The 19,457-nt window shown below is 43.5% G+C and overlaps 2 protein-coding genes across 2 annotated transcripts in view; one reads left to right on the top strand and one right to left on the bottom strand.

The window, feature by feature from the left end:
- PIGK (phosphatidylinositol glycan anchor biosynthesis class K) overlaps nucleotides 1–3,440 on the top strand; it is a 156,418-nt gene extending 152,978 nt beyond the window's left edge. The window contains exon 13 of the transcript XR_006221604.1: nucleotides 3,346–3,440. The gene's annotated coding sequence lies outside the window, so the exon portion shown is untranslated. The remainder of the gene's footprint in view (nucleotides 1–3,345) is intronic.
- The window catches only part of ST6GALNAC5 (ST6 N-acetylgalactosaminide alpha-2,6-sialyltransferase 5), a 170,671-nt gene that overhangs the window by 5,972 nt on the left and 145,242 nt on the right, over nucleotides 1–19,457 (bottom strand). Inside the window, exons 3-4 of the mRNA XM_042997612.1 lie at nucleotides 12,118–12,527; nucleotides 6,491–6,598 (exon numbers count right to left, since the gene is read on the bottom strand). Of these exons, the coding sequence (XP_042853546.1) occupies nucleotides 6,491–6,598; nucleotides 12,118–12,527 (518 nt within the window). The remainder of the gene's footprint in view (nucleotides 1–6,490; nucleotides 6,599–12,117; nucleotides 12,528–19,457) is intronic.

The following is a 19,457-nucleotide window of genomic DNA, read 5'->3' as shown; positions in this document are numbered from 1 at the left end:
GATGGAGGAAGGAAATCATGGCAAAGATAAGCATCTAAGAAAAAATACAAAAATATATCTGAAGTCTACTTCATAAAATGTGAACCTCTCAGGCGCATTACCATTCCACACCTGTCCTCTGTAAGCATCTGATTCAACATGGTGGACTGTCGCCAACTAGGAACTTTCCCTGTTACACTGGCAGCTTTATTAATGTTCACTAGCTAATAATTCTAGCAGAATCAACTCTCTGATATTCACGATACCTTTGAGATGTCCTTCACATTATGGATGAGATATTAATTTAGTTCCATGACAGTGATCACTCTGAGTCATTACTCTGCTAATTAATACTCAAGAAATGATGGGTGACAGAGAGTTGTAAACTTGGTAATGTGTTAAGTATGACCAGAAATAAGATTATTAGGTAAAATTTAAATGCTTGGCCCATTATTATCGCAAATAATTTACAGTAGAAAATGAGATTAAAAATACTCACCATAACTTAGTTTGGAAGGCAATGATAACAAGATTTTTTTCACTGCAATTTATAGTTCATCCAGAGAGAATGGATTTGGCTTCCTATATGGATATGGCATGACTTAAGGGTCTACTGTCCATATAATAATATATTTTGAGACTGTCTCTGGTGCAGCGTGACATTAATTTTCCCCAGCTTTCAGAATACTGATGAGCCTGGAGTCAGTGATAGAGGCAGGATGGAGACTAATTGCCTGATGCCCGAGCCCCTCTGTGAAGGCCCAGCACTGGCTCTGGCACAGAATGAAAACAGGTGGCCACCACTGACTTCCCAAGACCCTTGAAATCTGAATTTGCCATTTGCTAATTATACTTTTCATTCCCCGGCACTTTCGGTATTGGGATCAATATAAAATCAGTTTCTTAAACACTGCCAAGGAAAGGAAGGTTTTCCTCTATTTGTTGAATCAATCAATACTGAATGCATACTATGTGCCAGACACAATAACAATGTGGGGAGGCACGACCCCTCCTCTTGAAGAGACTACGGGCAAATAAAGGATATGGACAAATGCATCCGTGAGGTGGGACAGGGGAGGGGTGACGGAGAGCCCAGTGGGGGCCCAGGTAGGGTCTGCCTCAGGAGGTGAGGGAAAGCCTGGAGGAGATCCTGCTGCATGTGAAACAGTGGAGTGGGGCCCTGGACACCTGCATTCAAATCCTAGCTCTGTCACTTACCGGCTCCATGACTGGGCAAGTGTTTTCAGGCTTTAAGCTTCACATGTGAAATCACGATAATAATAATGTTTATCTCATGGGATTATCATAAAGCTTCAATGAAATGGTGCATGTATTCATACTAAGCGCAGGGCCGGCACATGGTATGTCCAGGAAAATATCAGTCATTAATATTATTGCAAAGAGCCAGCAGCAATCAGCCAGATTAAGAAGGCGGGGATGGAAATTCCAAACTGAGGGCAAAAGGCCCTCCGTTGTCGGCAGGGCGAGTTCCTTTAGAAGTTTTCAGTATGGCAAAAAGAAGTCTGAGTGAGGCAAGAAGATGAGACTGAAGCAGATGCAGAAGCCAGGTCCTGATAGGCTGTGTGCTAGGCTAAGAATGTGAACTCTGCTCTAAAAGCTTTGGGGAGCTGCTGAGGGGTGTAACTGGCAGAGGCAGATGTGGCTTATCCAGCCACAGTGGGGTCTGGAGAGGAAAGAGAAAGGCTGGAGTTGGGGAAAGCAGCCAGGGGGCTACTGTAGCACCAAACTAAGGAGGAAAAGTTTGCCTGCTAGTCAGATGACTTTTACCAGTGTTAGATTCTATAAGGTTTTAAGTAATGCGTCCGTCATCTGCCATTTATATGTCCATTTGTATGTCTATTCCTTCCATTTTGTGGTTTTAAATATGAATGTAGGGTTATCATTCTTCCTGAGGAGTCCATGTGCTTAATAGTTTAGGGGCTACTAGAAGTTTTCTTGCCAATGAATGACTCCTGGAAGTAAATCAGGCCCTTTGGGTGGGAGGGAGAGGGAGGCCAGACCTCCAGGAGAGCTGGATGGAAAATGGCAGCTTTAGGCACGTACAGGCGAACTTACGCTCCCTTATCTTGGGAATCAGTCACTCATGGATTGCAAACACTCATGTTTTCTCCCCCAGAGTACACTTCATTTCCCTACTCCCTCACACTCTGTCCCCTCCTTCACTCCATGCACATAGTGGCTGACATTCCCTGTGGGTCACTGACACCTTAGGCTGACAGAAATGACTGCAGAAGTAGCCCTGTGTTTGGTCTCTCTGTGCCCTGGTTTCCCTGGCAATAAGGGGCAATGATTAGATTCTCCTGAAAAGTGTGTGACAGTTTGATTTAGATTGGAAAGTGGCATGACTGTATCTTAGACCAGAGGTTGTCAAAGTTCTTATTTGCCACACAACCCTTTATTATATAAGAGCCCTTATGATAGAAGTGGGTCTGCTCTTGATGGAGTGGGGACAGGTGTGCCCAATATTCTTTCTGTCTTGGCTCCTTGCCCCTGGTCTACCTGATAGGGTCGGAGGGATGCAAGGACCCAGAGGTGGATGTTTGAAATAAGCCCTGTGGGTCAGATGCTACTGACAGGCAGACAGTGAGTATTTTCCCCCACAGTCATCTTGTGAACCTCTGTCCCTTTTGACTGAATTGTGTCCAAGTGACAGTCAGGAGACTGAAAGCAGAGACCCTGTCCTTTCCATCTCTGATCATGTCCTCGGTACCCAACACGAGTCAGTTGAGTGAATGGAAGTTTCTGTGATTAGTTTTAGCAAATAACTCCTTTTGAGGATGTTAGTTGTGTCTTAAAGGCTAAAAAGGTTAATTTACCAAAAATAAGCAGTTGGCTCTCTTTTTGCTTGCTGAAATCTGACCCCATGTACCTAACTCTTCATTCCAGTGAGAAACTGGGCACTTTAAGGAAGCAATAGAATGGGTAGGTACAGGGCGCCTGGGTGGCTCAGTTGATTAAGCGTCCAACTTCTGCTTAGGTCATGATCTCACAGTTCATGGGTTCAAGCCCCATGTCAGGCTCTGTGCTCAGAGCCTAGAGCCTGCTTTGGATTCTGTGTCTCCCTCTCTCTGCCTCTTCCCCATTTGTGCTTGCTCTCTCTCTCTCTCTCTCTCTCTCTCTTTCTCCCTCTGCCCCTCCCCTGCTTGCACTCTTCCAAAAATAAATAAATGTTAAAAATATTTTTGAAAAAAATTAAAAAAAAAAAAAGAATGGGTAGGTACACTAGAGCAGCCTCATGTGTTGACATACTGTAGGAGCTGGAGGCCACGTGAAGCCAATTCCCAATGGTGTAGAAAAGTGGGATCCAGTTCATACAGGAGGTCATATATGTTCTTCCTTTTCTAGCAACCAGGCTCTCCTCACCAACTGGGCCCCATCTGCTAGACATCTCCTTAAAATGTGCTGCTGGACATCACGCTTGCAGATTAGTGAGTCCTTTCACCTGGTAAATGTACATGTAGATGTGTGCTTAATAAACACCAAGGGTGTGCCAAACCTTCCTCATCTATTATCTTGTGGCATTATCATATAAACCCTTAAGGTAAGTATGGCCGTCTTTACCATCTTACAGATACAGAAGCTAAGGCTTCAGGGATAGTCATTAAGTAACTTGCCCAAGATCATTAAGGTCAATAAGGTCAAATAACTTTCTCAAAGTCCCATAGCTTCTGAGGAGCAGAAATGGTTATTTTTTCACCCATGCAAATACCCTTTTACAAGAGCACTAAGGAGAGAGTAGGGGACAGGGCTATTCATTCTCTTGATATTTACGACACATCTGCTACAGGCTAGGAAGGTAAACACATGTGGGACTGTGCACCAGGGCTCAAATAGTGAACCGAATACACAAAAATCTCTGCCTTCGGAGAGTTTATCTTCTGGTGGACTCACCAGCTTGAGTTCTGCCACCTCACAGAACTGTCCCTACCATTTCTGGACCCTGGGATATCTGACCTCCATAAGTCCTAGAGCTCATGACACATGAACCCCGCTTGGCCCATATAGTTCTCAACTTCTTTCAAAACAAAAACAAAAAGGGGAAATGGTTAGATGAGCAGCTGGACTGACTTACAAGTTGCTTTCTCATTCTCTGGTGGTAGATACTGTTTGCAAAAGTGATTTGACTCCCAGTGGCTGTGTTGGGTTCATTACATTTTTGTGTGGATACGGCTTACTGTAAGTTTCTAGAAGGCAAGAGCTGTGTTTTATTCTTTGAATCCCCCAAAATTCTTAGTACCTTTTGGGGCAACTCTCAAGGACTTTGGATAACATTAATAATTATTTTATATATCTTAAAATATAATATTAATATATTAATAATATTCATAACCTTAAGTCTTTCCTGAGCACTGTGTGCTGGGCACTGTGTCAGACATTCTACATCCATGACCTCATTCAACCTTCACCATGACCTGCTTGCTTTTAATACCGTTTTCTTATTACCATCTTGCAGATGAGGGAAGCAAGGCTCAAGGTGACCCCGTTTCTAACTGGGTGGTTCAGCTAACATGTCCTGGAAGCAAAGATTAAAGGAATGTGGGAGTCAGTCTGTGCTGCCCCGCTCTTCCCTGCTTAACCATCCTAACAGGAATTCTCACTGAGCAGGACACTCTCTGCAGCCCAACCCTCTCTGCCACACGACACCCAGCTTCTCCACTTACTCTGACAGGACACCGTGTACAGGGTACAGGGATCCTCCTGAAGAGTTGTTGGAGATAGCATTTTGTGAAAGCAACTGTGGAACCTTTGGGATGGTGGCTGGGGAACAGAAAGCCAGAGCCGGTGGCAACAGACGGTGCACCAACAGTATCTTGACTCCCTTCCCTTGTTAGCAGCATCCCATAAGCTGTCCCCCTCCTATGATCATGCAGTCATGATGAACTAGCTCTGAGTAAGAGAAATGTCAGGTTAACTTGCCTTTCATTTGTTTTCCATAATAGATGGAATATTTCCTTGAATGCTCTAAGTCATTAACATTGCAATTTATTCATGCTCTTTCTCTCTGGAGTCCTAATGGCAATATTCCATAATTATATCTGCCATACAGCTATCAACTTTGACGGCTCTTTGCATGCCCAAAAGCACTGTTCTTACTGCCTCTGTTAGCCTGTTGGGTTGAGGAGGTTGGGCTTTTTTTTTTTTTTACACTATCTTACCTACTTTTTGCACATGGATTGCTAAACAGGGAAACAAGGCTATGGGTTCAGTAATGAAGAACCGGATGGGGATCCAAGATAACTCTTGCCATGTATAGGTGCTGGTCCAAGCACTTCATGTGTATTAACTTATTTAATCCACCTACAACCCCATGGCTGACTCTATTAGTATCATCATGTCCACTTCTAATGAGGAGGAAACTGAGACACAGAGAGATTGAACAACCAGCTCAAGCTCACACTTGGTTAGTAAGTAGCCAGGTGTAGCCCTGAACCTTGCCTTCTGACTCCAGAATGCACACCCTTCCTTACTACATCAGGCCATCCACGGGGACGAGTGAGTCTGGGCAAATATCAAAGGCCTATTCTGTATCTCTCATATGTAAACTAGTACTGCTGCTGTGTTGGGTCTTTGGGCTCAAGAGGGTGGGAGAAAAGTTGCAAAGTGGAAAAGCAGCATGATTAAGTACTCACATCCTTGCATCCAACGTCCAAATTGCAGATTTTGTGTAAAGGCCCATGGCCTTCGAGAAGGTGTTAGGTTTAAAACACATGAAGATATAAGCAAGTGCGAATTTTAAGGAGCGAGTTTAAAATGCCCTCACCCCAGATTTTGCCATGTGAAGATCAGGTTGCAGGTCACCAGGTATTCCTGGAGAGCAGAATGCTTTCTGAAGGTACCCACATTGCTACTTTAAATTACAGTGAATTTTCAACTGGGCTTCCACAAATCAGGCCCTGAGTATCTCTCAGTGCATCTGTTAGTACACACCAAACTCTGGCTGGGTACGTGGGAACCTAAGGTAGCAACAAAGATGTGTGTATGTTCCCTTTAAAGTGGTACACCAAAGTAATTATATCTGTGCTCTTGGCCTTAGAAGCACAAATCAAGGCTACTGATGTGAAGAGGAAAAGAGACTCAGAGCAGTATTTTAATTTTAGAAAACAAGCCTTACCGTTGAAGAAATTGCCCTCCTTAATTCATTAAAAATTACCACATTCTTTCAAAATGAGAATAAAACTAATATTTCTTAATGCTTGCTCATCATTAATATTATGCCAATTGTTGCATTACTTTTGGTTAATAAATATTCAGAGGATAAAAGAAGCCCACAAGATGGATTAATTCTCCAGCAGTACAAACAAAAACTTTCAATATTTTATATCACATAATTAAATGCTGTTTGTTGTTTCTAGAACCAGAACTTGGGACATGTTAATTAATTGCTTCAAGAAGACAGTTAGACATGTTTCATGGTTGATATTTGGAATCAGATATTTATAAATCCTGCAACAACACTGCTGATGAATTACACTTGCAGAATAAATCCTACCTGCAGAAGTCTGGGGGCACCATGCCATAAACATTGATCCTGTCACAGAGCTCCAGTGCAATTGTCATTGTGAACCAGCCAGTGCTGAGCCAAGTGTTTGAGATCTTCCTGGAAGGAACAACAATTAAGTCTGCAAGCTGGTAAAGTAATCATTATAACCATTACCATCTTAAATCCTTTCTGGAGCAAGGCTGATGATTAACACACCCTCTCTCTCTCTCTATCCATTTGGTAAATAGCTGACACTTTACCTGATAGAAATCTCTTACCAACAGCATCATACTCCATGGTAGAGTGATAAATGATATTCATGTTCCACCATGGTGGATTATGACACTAAAGGATGCTCAAGCAACTTCTTCATCATCAAAGATGATGATCAGTGTTTCAGTGTTTAAGAGCACACGACCACAACTCAATTTCTTGTAAGATGACAATCCCCATGTGTCAACTCTTTCTTTATTAACTACAATACTTGACTAATTGGAAATATTCCTTATTCCCCAAGCAGGCCTAAATAATGAAGAGCTTATTAAATATGTATAAACACATAGATGTATCTGTCTATCTATTGATTGATACCTACTGATCGATCAAACAATCTTAGGTAAAAGCTTGCCTTCAATTAGACTAATTAACATTGACATCTTGACTGAATGTCTTTCCATAGGAAGAGTATACTCATTTGGGAAGGGGCTAATTACCAGAGGAAAGGGACTGCAGGAATGCTTATGCTTAATTGAGCATTTGCTTTATTTTACCTCAGAACATTCAGATCCCTCTCAAAGTTTTTTCTTAAAAGACCGAACTGACAAAACTTAAGGAATGAATCTTGGTGTTCCTAAATTCATTCATTTGCCCATTCAAACATATGTACTGAGCTCTAGCCACGTGCCAAGCCTAAGGATAACTGTGGAGACATAACATCAAGGTCTAATTTGACCCTGTGAGAATGACTCAGTCTACCATGCTATGCTGCTGTGGATATTAATTTCAATTCTTAGGGGGTTGCTGCTTTTGCTTTTTTTTTTTCCAGTGCTTATGGCATGCCTCATTAGCCAGTTTCAAACACCTTATCCCCAAGGTCAGACTGTCTGACTTTGCCCGGCCATAGCACCATATGTGATGTGAATAACAGAGTTGCTGAAAAGCTTTTCTACTTGCGCTGTGTAGCATTCCTCTTTGAGAAGGAAGACATTTGTTAATCAGTTTGCATTATTTCCATTTCACATATGGACCAAAAAAAAAAAAAAAAAAAGAGGCATATTAAGGAGTCCTTTGTTTTGTCAAATACCTGACAGGAATGGGTGATATAGTCATTCCTGAGTTCATGGCTTCCCCTTTGTGGTTCTTAATCCCTTTGCTCATTTTAGCTTTCCATTCCATTATATCCTGACCCAGGAATAGCCCAGGAAGTACATTTTAAAAGCTCCTAAAGATTGGAATACCATGAGTGTGTATGGCTGTTTTTATCACTGACCAGCTGAATGACCTGAGGCAGCTTACTGCTTATCTCTGAGCCCTGATTTCCCATCTATAGAGCAGGCCTGGGAAGCTCTATCTTCCTGGGCTATTCTGAGGACGAAATGAGAGAACACCATAAAAAGTATTTAGCGTGATGTGTTGATAGATAGATCGAGACACCTTCCTCCTCTCTTGGTTGCTAGATCGGAGCAAATGAAGCAAATAATTCAACCATTACTTTCAGTGTTTGTTTTTGTTTTTGTTTTGTTGTTAGCATCCCTGAAGAAACTGATATCCTTGTAATACTCTGCTATTGGCTCTGGTGTAGGATCCACCATCAGTCATCAGGGCAGTGAGTACAAAACTGTGAAGCCTCCAGCCTAGATAGGAATTAGCAATCCTTTTCCTTTGCACCAGTCTTCCAGGACTGAAGGAGGCAGCGCAGAGCAAAGGTAGTCCCTGGGGAAGGGAGAGAGGAAAGAGAAGGAAAAGAAAGTCCCTTGCCTCAAGTGAGATTCACCCTTGTAGCTGTGACAGTGCAACGGTCAGTTTCCTAGACTCACACTGGGTCAGTGAATAACTGGGAGCTTGTGAAGGCCAGGAAGAGACGGAGTCCCTACGTTTTTAGAGTCGTCAGAAACACCAAGAGGGCTCTCCCAGGGGCAGAAACTCCCTGTAATTTTGGCTTTCTTTTGTGGGCTAGAGTAGAGACCATAAGCCACAGCCAGAAATACTAGAAGAGGTGGCTCTACAGAAAAAGGTTTCATGGGGAAAAAGGGGGAGAATACAAAGTGAGGGATGAAAGAAACTAAAGCAAAGAGTTCTTTAAAGTGCCACTTAAAATCCCCAGACTTCTTAAATCCTAGCCTTTTGGGATCACGTGCTCTAGAAATGCAACTGCTCTGTGCTGTCTTTCTAAAATGATTTGAACTCTTTTTCCAACAAAGGAATATCTACTGTTTTTACACTTAATCAGCTATAATGAAGGAATATGAAGAGCTGTCATGTGCTTATTAGGGAAAATTATCAGATATTCTTTTATATGATGAAGTAACACACTGAGCTGATAATTCTATAGTGCGCACTAAATTACAATTAAAGGCCTTTCTGCTCCACCAGAATCTCATTTATAATCTCTATGGAAATATTCTTCCTGCAGTTATTTCATTTATGCTTCCTTTATCTAATTACTATAATATTGGTTCTGAATCATATTTTCCTAATGTACCCTTATTCAATTATAAAGTTATTTTCAAGTACAGTTACTTTCTAATATCAAAGAATACCACTTGCCCATCTATGCCATTTGTCATGCTTTTTAATTGCAGATTGTTCCTGAGCCCGTTTTCCCCTCCACTTTTAAGTAGGGTGAAACTTCTATAAATCAAAATCTATTGAATTATCCTTTTTTTTTTTTTCAAAATAATAGCTTGGAATGAATGTCCTGATCATGAGATGTACAAAATTAGATATTCCACATTTTGTGTACCTTTAATACGTCCTACTGTTTTGCTGGGTTTCGAGAAAAGCTTACATGGAAGAAATACTAGTGGATCCCTAATGTTCTGTGTTTTGATTTTTGGAAAAATGTTTCTTCTGAAGGGTTATTTCTGACTTGGTTCTTTTAGCTGGGAGAGGCCAGGTTAAGAATATGGACGCATGAGAATATCGAGTCAATGCAATATTAGCCTCTTTAAGACAGTTTCCTAAAGGTAAGAGGCACAAAGATTCCAGAAGTGACAATGTAGTTTGGCACCCTGCAAGTCCTTATGTGTGATTCCCCTGAATAGGGATGGATGGACCCTTGTAGATGGATGTCTGCACATGAGAGGCCCAGTAGATAACCGACATAGATTTGGTTTCCTCTACCAGCTGGGCTCACCAGGGAGACAGACCTACTGAACATAAAGTTTTTATGGCCAGAATTTAATAAACTTAAGTGAATGGGCTATGTCTCAGTGTAAGTTTATTTCCTAAAGTGACCAAAGGCTAGAATGACTGGTCTCCAAGTTATCAACTTAAAATAATCTCTTAAGAAGATCCAGAGCAATGTGTAATTAGCTTCAATAGCTTATACTGCAGCAGTTATACTGCATCAGTGTCTCAGAAATTCTCAAATTTAACAAACAACCATTAAACTAAAAAGAGGAGAAGTGTTTTCTATTGAAGACTGTTTCTACTTATTTCAAATTTTCCAACAAGCAAAAATGAAACTGTAAATAACTCCTCTCATTCTTATTCCTGTATAAAATGCTCTGTTGGTTAAATAACTCATTTAAATGAGTGACAGTCTCTCTTATTTGTGGCTTTTAAAGGGCAATAAATAACTGAACTTCATGAGAGCTTGTGATGATGACCAGGATCCCTTATGTGATCTAACCATGGAGTCTCCTGAGCCTCTAGGGAAGGAGGCCACAGGGCCAGAAGACAGCTCCCCCTCTCCTCTGTCCCCCAGATGCCATGGCTGGACCAGCCCTCAAATGGTCACAAGGTTTCTAGGATTTAAAAAGAAAAGTCTTCCACACAAAGAATTTGGGGCAAAGCTCTGGTCTTTCTCTAAGGCCCTGTTCTCCAATAATGAGCTGCCCACATAGCTTAACAATGAATTTAGTACTTTATATTCTTCATTTCATTTATCATGTCTCTTTAGTTTTAAGAAATCAACTCAGCAACAGTTTTTGTAAGGGAGGGGGAGGTAAATTAAATATCTATTAATTATAAAATTACATATTTAAAACATTTTTAAATGTTTAGTTATTTTTGAGAGAGAGAGAAAGAGAGAGAGAGAGAGAAGGAGAGGGAGAGAATGAGCTGGGAGGGGCAGAGAGAGGGGGAGACAGGATCTGAAGCAGGATCCAGGCTCCGAGCTGTCAGCACAGAGTCTGACACAGGGCTCAAACCCACGAACCATGAGATCATGACCTAAGCTGAAGGTGGACGCTTAACCGACTGAGCCACCCAGGTGTCCCTAAAATTATATATTTTAAAATTAAGGAAAAAAAGAAACTTAATCATTAGACCAGTCCTATGAGGCCTAGCCACTATGCACTTTTTGCATGTGAGGTCCCTGCAGAGTTAGATAACTTGTCCAAGGCCACACAACCACTGAAGGATAGAGTCAGAATTCTTGCCTAGAGATCTGTATTTGGACTATACTGCACCACACCTATTGATACCCAGCTGTCCTTTGCTTTTCACCTAGATTTGGCCAGCTCATGGCCCTTTATCTCAGTGTCGTCAAGGACTACTCCCCCCAAAACCCTCCTGACTGCAGCCACAGGGAATATTGTGGAATTACTATCTAATTCCAGAACATTTTCATTACCTCAAAAAACCTCTACATGTGTATATTCATATGTACAAAACTGACATGGATAAGTGTTATTTCATTTAACAATATTTTGTCTTAATATGGGGGATGAATCTTGATATTGTCTTCTATTCCATTCCATTTCATTCCATCAATTCCATTACATTAAAAAAAAAAAAACAACAACTTACAGTGACTCACTACACTGATTTCATGTCCCATCATTTGAGCTGTAACTAAGAGTAAGGAAAACTTTGCCCTGGACTATGGTAGGTCTCCCTGTCCTGCAGGTCACAGCACTATTTTCTTTACCTTGCATGACACTCAGCATGTGAGCCACTACTTGGTAAATATTTGTCCTCCCGGGAAAGCTTTAGGTTCCTGGAGGGCACGGCCTAGATTTGTCTTGTTTCGACTATACCCCCAGTGCCTGGTGCAGTGGAGGAGTAGGTAGGTACTCAGCACCTGTCCATGGAATGAATAAATGTTTGCCTCGAAAGGGAAAAATAAACCCATACTCTCCTTTTGGTTAGTGTTCACACAAGTGAAAGGAAATGCAATAAAACGTATGATCTTGCACTTATTACCAGTGTAAGCCAGCAGCTCTGTAGCCTGTTCCTCCAAAACAGGGACTTGGCCTTGAACTATCCACACAGTGTCTCAGTGCTTCATTCACTTTGCCTTACAAAGGCAGCCAGTCCCCAGGACCCTACAGAGGAGCTCTATCAATGGCATGAACAGCGGAGCCCCAACAAAAAGCCTCAGCAAAAGCTTGGCTTCCAGTGAATCAGCCAGCAACGACATGTCCTCACCCTCCCCTGCGGCCCTCCACTCTCCACCCTGCGCCTTCTACCTGTCCTTGCCAGTCTCCTGCTTGAAGAGCTCATCAAACTGCAGCATCTTGTGGCGCGTGGTCATAAAGGCCTTCAGCCGCGGCAGCACGCGGCTCAGGAGCTGCAGGTTGTTGTAGACCTGGCCCTTGCCGTCGCGCCGCATGTAGCTGCTGGGGCCCCAGAAGATGAACACGGTGCCCTGGCTCACGTTGAGCAGGTCGTGGCGGTTGCGGAGGATCCTCTGGATGCTGGAGTGCGCGATGACCCTCAGGCTGGTGCGGTTGCCCACGTCGCGCCCGTAACCGCGCGTGGGGGCGTCGTTCATGCGGATGACGCACTCGGTCTGGTCGATCTGGGGGCCTTGGCGGCTGTGCAGCAGATGCCCCGAGCTGGTCACCAGGGCACAGTCCCTGCAGTGCATTTTCAGGGGCTGGAAGGCAAAGGGGGAAGGACACCATCAGCAGGCAGCCCTCACTTGGCACCACTAGGTCATTTCACCGCCTCAGAAGGTGGCCAGTCTTCCCTCTCCTCCCTCCCATGCCAGAATATACTTCTCCTGCTATTGCCTCATCCACTCTTACATTCTCTCCCAAATTGGTGACAAGGAGCATTTGACAAGATGGAAAGAGGGCTTGCATTGACCTGTCAAACACTGGGCTCTGGGCTTAGCTGGCACCAAATCACCAAATCCCCATAACCCAGCAAGGTTGCTGTCACAGCCATCTTACAGATGGGAATACTTGGGCTTGGAGATGTTAAAAAATTTGCTCAAGGATGCATAACTAGGATGTAATGAAGTCATGCTTTCAAACCCAGGTCTTTCTGAATCCAAAGTTACCCCAAATTGAAATAAAGACCACTACATTTTGCTATGACATTAGCTCTTAGCTCACATTATTGAAAGCTAAGCGTTTATCAATATTCTTGGATGCTGTACAAATATGCTTACCCTAAATAAACATCGCCTGAGAATCACATGGGGGAAACATGCAAATTGTAATCCCTCAGATACCATAATTTTGAAATGACAACTAGGATAGTTTCTCCCATTTTAAGGGGAGAGGGAGTGAAATTGAGTTAGTCCATCTTCAAAAGTGTAAAAAAAAAAAAAGCCTCAAGTTCAGAGCCACAGACCTTGGGAGTCCTGGCTGTGTGGTGCCCAAGGACAACGCCAACGGCAATGCTCATTTCAACACCCTGAACCAACGATTTGCTTTCTGAACACCTATGTTCCCACAAATTAAACATTCCCCTGTTTATGTTTAATGAGAACTATCTCTTAGTTGCTGTTTGAACATAATGTAATTAGGACCTGAGGCCAAGGCCAGCAAGTGCATGAGAAAATTACAATCAAGAATGTTCTGAAGGAAAGTAGCATTGTTAGACTTGCCCCAGAGCCTCTGCCCTTCCTCCCAGTTAACTTTGAACAGGACATACTGGCTCCCTGCATAATCTCAGCAAGTTGGATCCAGTTTAGGGCTTATATTTACTCGGGGGGGGGGGGGGGCAGGGTTCCTGAGCCATAGCTCTGCCTTCAAAACCAGATGAGGGCACGTGAGGACAGCAGTCTTCCCTTACTGCATAGTGGCAGAGGGGGGGGCGCCTGGGTGGCTCAGTCAGTTAAGCATAGTGGCAGAGGGCACCAGTTTTGGGGGCTTATAGGATGAATCCAGCCTCGTCTCCACTACCTATTAGCTGTGGGACCTTGGTAAGCTACTGACCTCTGTAAATCTCAGGTTTCTCATCTCCAAATGAGGAAAATTAATGCCCCATTCTACCTTGGGAGAATTGAATACACATAGTATTAGACTGGGCCATTTGATATTCCCAGTACCTGACCTATAAAAATAGCAATTGCAGGGAGCTGAACCCAATCCCTACCATAGGACCTGGTACAGTGATCATTCAGTAATGACAGCTGTTATTGGGATTATCCGTCAGAGTGGAGTGCATTGTAGATACTCACTAAATCAGTACTGATCACTTTGGGTTGATAATTGACATACAAGCTTCTGAAATGTAGATTCTCATCACTCATTTGACATCCAAGTATTGTTATTAGGTGACAGGCACTACGATGGGCAGTAAGAATGCAAATGGAAGGAAAAAGCAGAACCCCTAAAGTTTATACTTTAGTAAGGGACAGCAGGTCAGTAAAGGCTCACAATAAAGTATGACAGGATGAGAAGGGGGACTGTGTGAAAGTATTAGTAGAGGGGGCTATTTAGAGCACAGCAAGTCGGGGGACATGAAAGAAAGAGCACTTTTGCTAATGGTGATTAGATATCTCCATGTGCCAGGCACTGTTTTGAGCTTTTTTATATAGTTGCATTAATTCTTCAAATAACCCCATATGAAAGATATTATATTACCCCCCCCACCCCATTTTACTAATGAGAATATTGAGGGATAGAAAAGGAAGGAACTTGCTCAAGATCATCCAGTTAGAAAGTGGCAGAGCTGGAATTCAAACCCAGGAAATCAGACTGTAGAGCCCGTGGGATTAACCATCATGGTTAATGGCGTCGCAGTGCAGTAGAGTAAATAGAATGAATAGAACAAATGCCCTGAGATGTTTTCTTAATTCATCGTCTTCTTCCTTTCCTCTCTCAACCCAGAAGCTCAGTGTTGCTGTTTCTTAATCAGTTATTGCTTTAAGAGCTTTGGGCTGGGTGGATGCAGTAAAATGACAAAAGTCTCGTATCCAATACCTTCATCCCTTGGAGCTCTATTAACAGTGGACTCATCCATCTAGAGCCTTAAATTAATGAGGGTGAAATGTACTTAAGCCCAAATCTCCCTTTGAGGAAGAGCCACATTATGTATAGAAAGTGGCCCCTATTCCCTTCAGGGAAACTCCTGGAACCTGGAACATGAGGCCCTTGTGAATCCCCTGAGGGGTTGAGGGGCAAGTTCATGGGCCAAAGGATGGCAGAAATACTTAATTTTCCCCTTTCTTATTTTTCTTGCATATCCCATACATACAGGATGAAGAGGGAAGGTTAAAGGATCTATTCAACCATAGAGTTTCTATCATGTGTCAGGCATTGAACTTGGTGATATAGATAAAAAGTCAGATAAAATCCTGTTTTTCCTCTCAAGGAAGCACACAATCTAAGGCAAGAGTGCCCCCAGATAAATAATTACAGGACTGTGGAGTAAGTGCTATAATAAAGTCAGGTACAAGGGGCCATGGGACCAAAGGCGAGAAAACATTTGAGCCTGTCCAGAAGAGCTAGACAGGCAGGAAGACAGCCAGGAAAGGTCTGTGCAATGCAAACTAACAGAAGAGGTAACTTTAAAGAGCCAGTGGTCAGTGGCGTCACAAGACATGATAGCACAAGTGAAACCAAAAGCGTTCTTTGGATTTGGCGGCCTCAGCCAAAAAAAGTCTCAGTGGAACAGAGGCGGCAGAGCCTCGTTTTGGTCGGTCGGGAGGAAGTAGAGGCGGATGCTTGGCCGCAGGGGGGCTGATGGAGGGTTGCCCGAGGGGCAGGGCAGATCCGCAGGGCGGACTCTGACACTTGAGCTGACCAGCCCATCCGGTTTGTTAGGGGTTGTTTGGGTTTCAGCATTGAAGGTCCTGCACCCTGGGAAAGTTCTACTCGTAGGGAAGCCCCCTAAAAAAATTCCTACAAAATTTGACAGGGGCATCTGCAAATATCACGTCACTGGGTGATGATTAGGGTCAGGAGACCCAGGATCTGAATTTTACAAGTCAGGTCCTTGACTTTCTCACCCGTGAGATAAAGAGATCAACCAGATACATGTGGCCACATGACATTCATTCGTTCATTCATTTGAAAGACATTTATGGAGCACTCAGTACACCCCTGAGGTGCTGTGTAAGTCAGTACATTTGTTTAATAAGGTCACTTTGTAGGATTTCATTCCATTGGACCCTATAGCCATGGGAACTTGCTTTTTGTCATCAGACTCACCTAGAATTACCATCTTGAAATTTCTAGTTTGATCATTGTGAGACATTGTGCTTCTTTTTACTGGGGAAAACATTCTGAAGAAAAGTCCCGCATCTCTTTCCCCCATAATGAACTATTCTGCTGTGATTCTCAAAGCACAGGGTGGCTGACGGGTGAAACCTGGGTCTCCTATGGAGACTGAGGTGCCTTCTCTGTGTCTCTTAGGTGTGCATGTGGCCAGTGGAAGACACTTTCAGGGAAGGCCATGGTTCCCGACTGTGCCATCCTGATCCTCTGTGGTTCCTGGGCACCATCAGAACACACTGGGTCCAACCAGTCCAGAAATCCCTCCCTCATGCTTCCTGTCCATCTGCCTTAGCTCTGAAGTATTGATTACCTCGGGCAACAACACTCACTCTTCGAGTTGTGCAGGCGCACCAAACAATGCAAAAAAGATTGAAGTCTGAATTATGCCTTAAGTGTCTTTTGGTAAGTGGTGCCAATAAAATGACAATAGCTGTTCTAAACATAATGTTACATTTCCCGCAGCTGAGAAGAGCATGTACCAAAGGCTGAATCACTTCCAAAGGAGGAAATGAAGTCTGTTTTCTGCATTTGGAAGGACTGATGATGTCTTGGGAGGCAGGATGACTAGAAATTATACAAACTCCATGACCCTGTTTCTCAGGATGCATTACAGTCCTCCGAGAGAGCCATGCTCCCCCACATCTCAGTACGATTATAATCCTTAGTGTCTTAATGATATGGGTGGAAATATGCATGCCTTGGTGAGTTAAGATTCCTGAGGCAGTGTTCACATATTCTTCCCTTAAGCACTCAGATGCTGGGCTGATGAATCACTAAGCAGAGGACGGGAAGGTGAACTTGGAGCTTTGCTAGCAGCCTGGGAGATAAAACTCCATGGAGGACGTGAGTGGAGGCGGCTTCCGGCGAACTCACTGGCTAGCAAGGCCTTCTCTCCGACTTCCTCCTCCTCACAGTATTTAGTCTCCCTGATTCTTGGGGACGTTTTCCTTAAAGCCCCATTTAGTGAGGTATACCATCCTATGGTAGGAAACATAGGCACCCTTATCAGGTTACTGCAATCTTGGTAATCTCTTTGCTTCCGGACACATAAGAGGCACTCAATATATACTGAATAAAAGGATGGATTGATAAATGAGTGAATGAGACCCAACTGCCTATCTTGTCTGTTCTCTGAGAAAGCCAACCTCCTGGGACATAAAAAGAAGGCATAAGGGACGCCTGGGTGGCTCAGTTGATTAAGCATCTGACTCTTGATTTCAGCTCAGGTCATGACCTCACAGTCATAAGATCGAGCCCCCATGTTGGGCTCTGCATTGGGCATGGAGCCTGCTTGGGATTCTCTCTCTCCTCTCTCTGACCCTCCCTGGCCCTATACATACATACATACGTAGGTACATACATACATAAAAATTAAAAATAAAAAAATAAAAAGAAGACAGTGTGGTGCCCTAACCAAATATTTGCCTAAAGACCCCAGCCCTCTGTACTAATGCCATGGAGAGAAAAAGGGGGAGCATAATGTGGAAAGCTCTGTCTGGAGAGAAGGAAGCTATGGCCATTTGCCTCAGGACAGCCTCTTTGTCCAGGGAGCTATAATGGCCAGAGCTAAGGGCGCTGCCTGGAATTAATGGCTGGCTAGGAAAAAGGCCCAGGACACAGTGAGGGCCATTAAGCCCAGCCAGTTATTAATCCCCAGTAAGAGCTTGATGCCAAAGTCATTAGAGCTGTTGTGAAGTAAAAAATGCCCAGGAAAATCTACAGCACATGGAGGCCACTGGTGCTCAGAGCTGCAACCTCGTTAGGGCCCGAGCATGTGGCGGGCCTGTCGGATGCAGGAAGGCTGGCTCTCTGGAGGGAGTGTCCACAGTGCACACACCTGGAGTTTACCGTTTTATTTTTGCCGTCACTCTTGCTCCTTGCTAGTGTGTAAGCATTTGTCATCGTCCCAGTACCTAGGACTAGTGTCTACAACTTAGTAGGGACTCAGGAATGTTTTAGAATATTTTAGAAGGTGTGAATGGGTCTCTCCTTTCACCCACTCCCCCGCAACCCCCCGCCAAACCAGAGACTAGAGGAGCGTGACAGCTTGCATCACAACTTCCTCCTTTGGGCTCAAGCGGCAGGAGCAATCCCTACTTGAGAAAGCACGCTCGGGGAATCAAGATCTGATTTCTGTCACAGCCCAGAGAGCAAGAGCAGAAGGAATTCTCCCTGTGACCCAGCTGATGCCTCCTGAGCCTTTCTTAAGAGAATAGACCAGGCCAAGTCAAATTAAACTTGACACCTAAAACGCTCAGTGATGTCCTTGCAAACATTTGCAGCATGGCAATCTCAGGTTTCACTTTTTAAAATTCTGATTTATTTGGCAGAGGGAAAGGTACCTCAGAGCATAATGTCCATTAGCTCAGTAATGAGACCGGTCTTGCTCTGGGAGCTGCTTGTTGGTCTGGAGCAAACATAAGATATATTAAATGGCTTCAGGTGTTTCAAGAATCTCTGCACTTTTCAATCTGATGTTTTCCTGTAATTACTGGGCTTTTATTAGCTGTCAATCTCGGTTCAGCCTGACATGGGTATAAGCCACTCTGATTATTTAATGTGATTCCCTAGAAAAATGTTACTCTTTCAAGCTGCTCCTCTCTCTCAATGACAAGCCCACCCACCAGCTTTCACTGCCAACCTTCAACACCACCTTTCCTGTTTTTCGTCTACTGGCTGCCTTAGGATGGAAGAACTCCATGGGCAGGAGGCAGTACTGAGCAGTATTTAAAATATGGCCTTTGGGGCGCCTGGGTGGCTCAATCATTTGAGTGTCTGACTTTGGCTCAGGTCATGATCTCAGTTTGTGTGTTCAAGCCCCGCTTTGGGCTCTGTGCTGACAGCTCAGAGCCTGGAGCCTGCTTCAGATTCTGTGTCTCCCTCTCTCTCTGCCCCTCCCCTGCTCATTCTCTCTCTCTCAAGAATAAACATTAAACAAATTAAAAAATAAAATAAAATAAAATAAAATAAAATAAAATAAAATAAAATATGGCTTTTGGAGTCACTGACTTGAATCTGCTTCTTCTACTTCTTAGATGGATAATTTTAGGTGAAGTGGCTTAGATTTTCTGAGTCCCTGTTTTCTCATCTGTAATATGAATATAGTAAAGCCAATCTCAAAGAGAGGGTTTGGCATCTCAGTTGATGGCACACCTTCCACCCAGTTGCTCAACACAAAATTGAAATCTCATTCCTTTTTAAAAAATTTTTTTATTTCTTTCCTTTTTATAAAAAGTTTATTTATTTTGAGAGAGGGGGGAGGGAGGGGCAGAGGGAGAGAGAGAGAGAGGGAGAGAGAATCCCAAGCAGGCTCCATGCTGTCAGCACAAGGCCCAGTGCGGTGCTTGATCCCA

Source organism: Panthera tigris, chromosome C1 (genome assembly GCF_018350195.1).
Source record: "Panthera tigris isolate Pti1 chromosome C1, P.tigris_Pti1_mat1.1, whole genome shotgun sequence".
NCBI classification, from domain to species: domain Eukaryota; kingdom Metazoa; phylum Chordata; class Mammalia; order Carnivora; family Felidae; genus Panthera; species Panthera tigris.
This window is presented reverse-complemented; position numbering and strand designations above follow the sequence as displayed.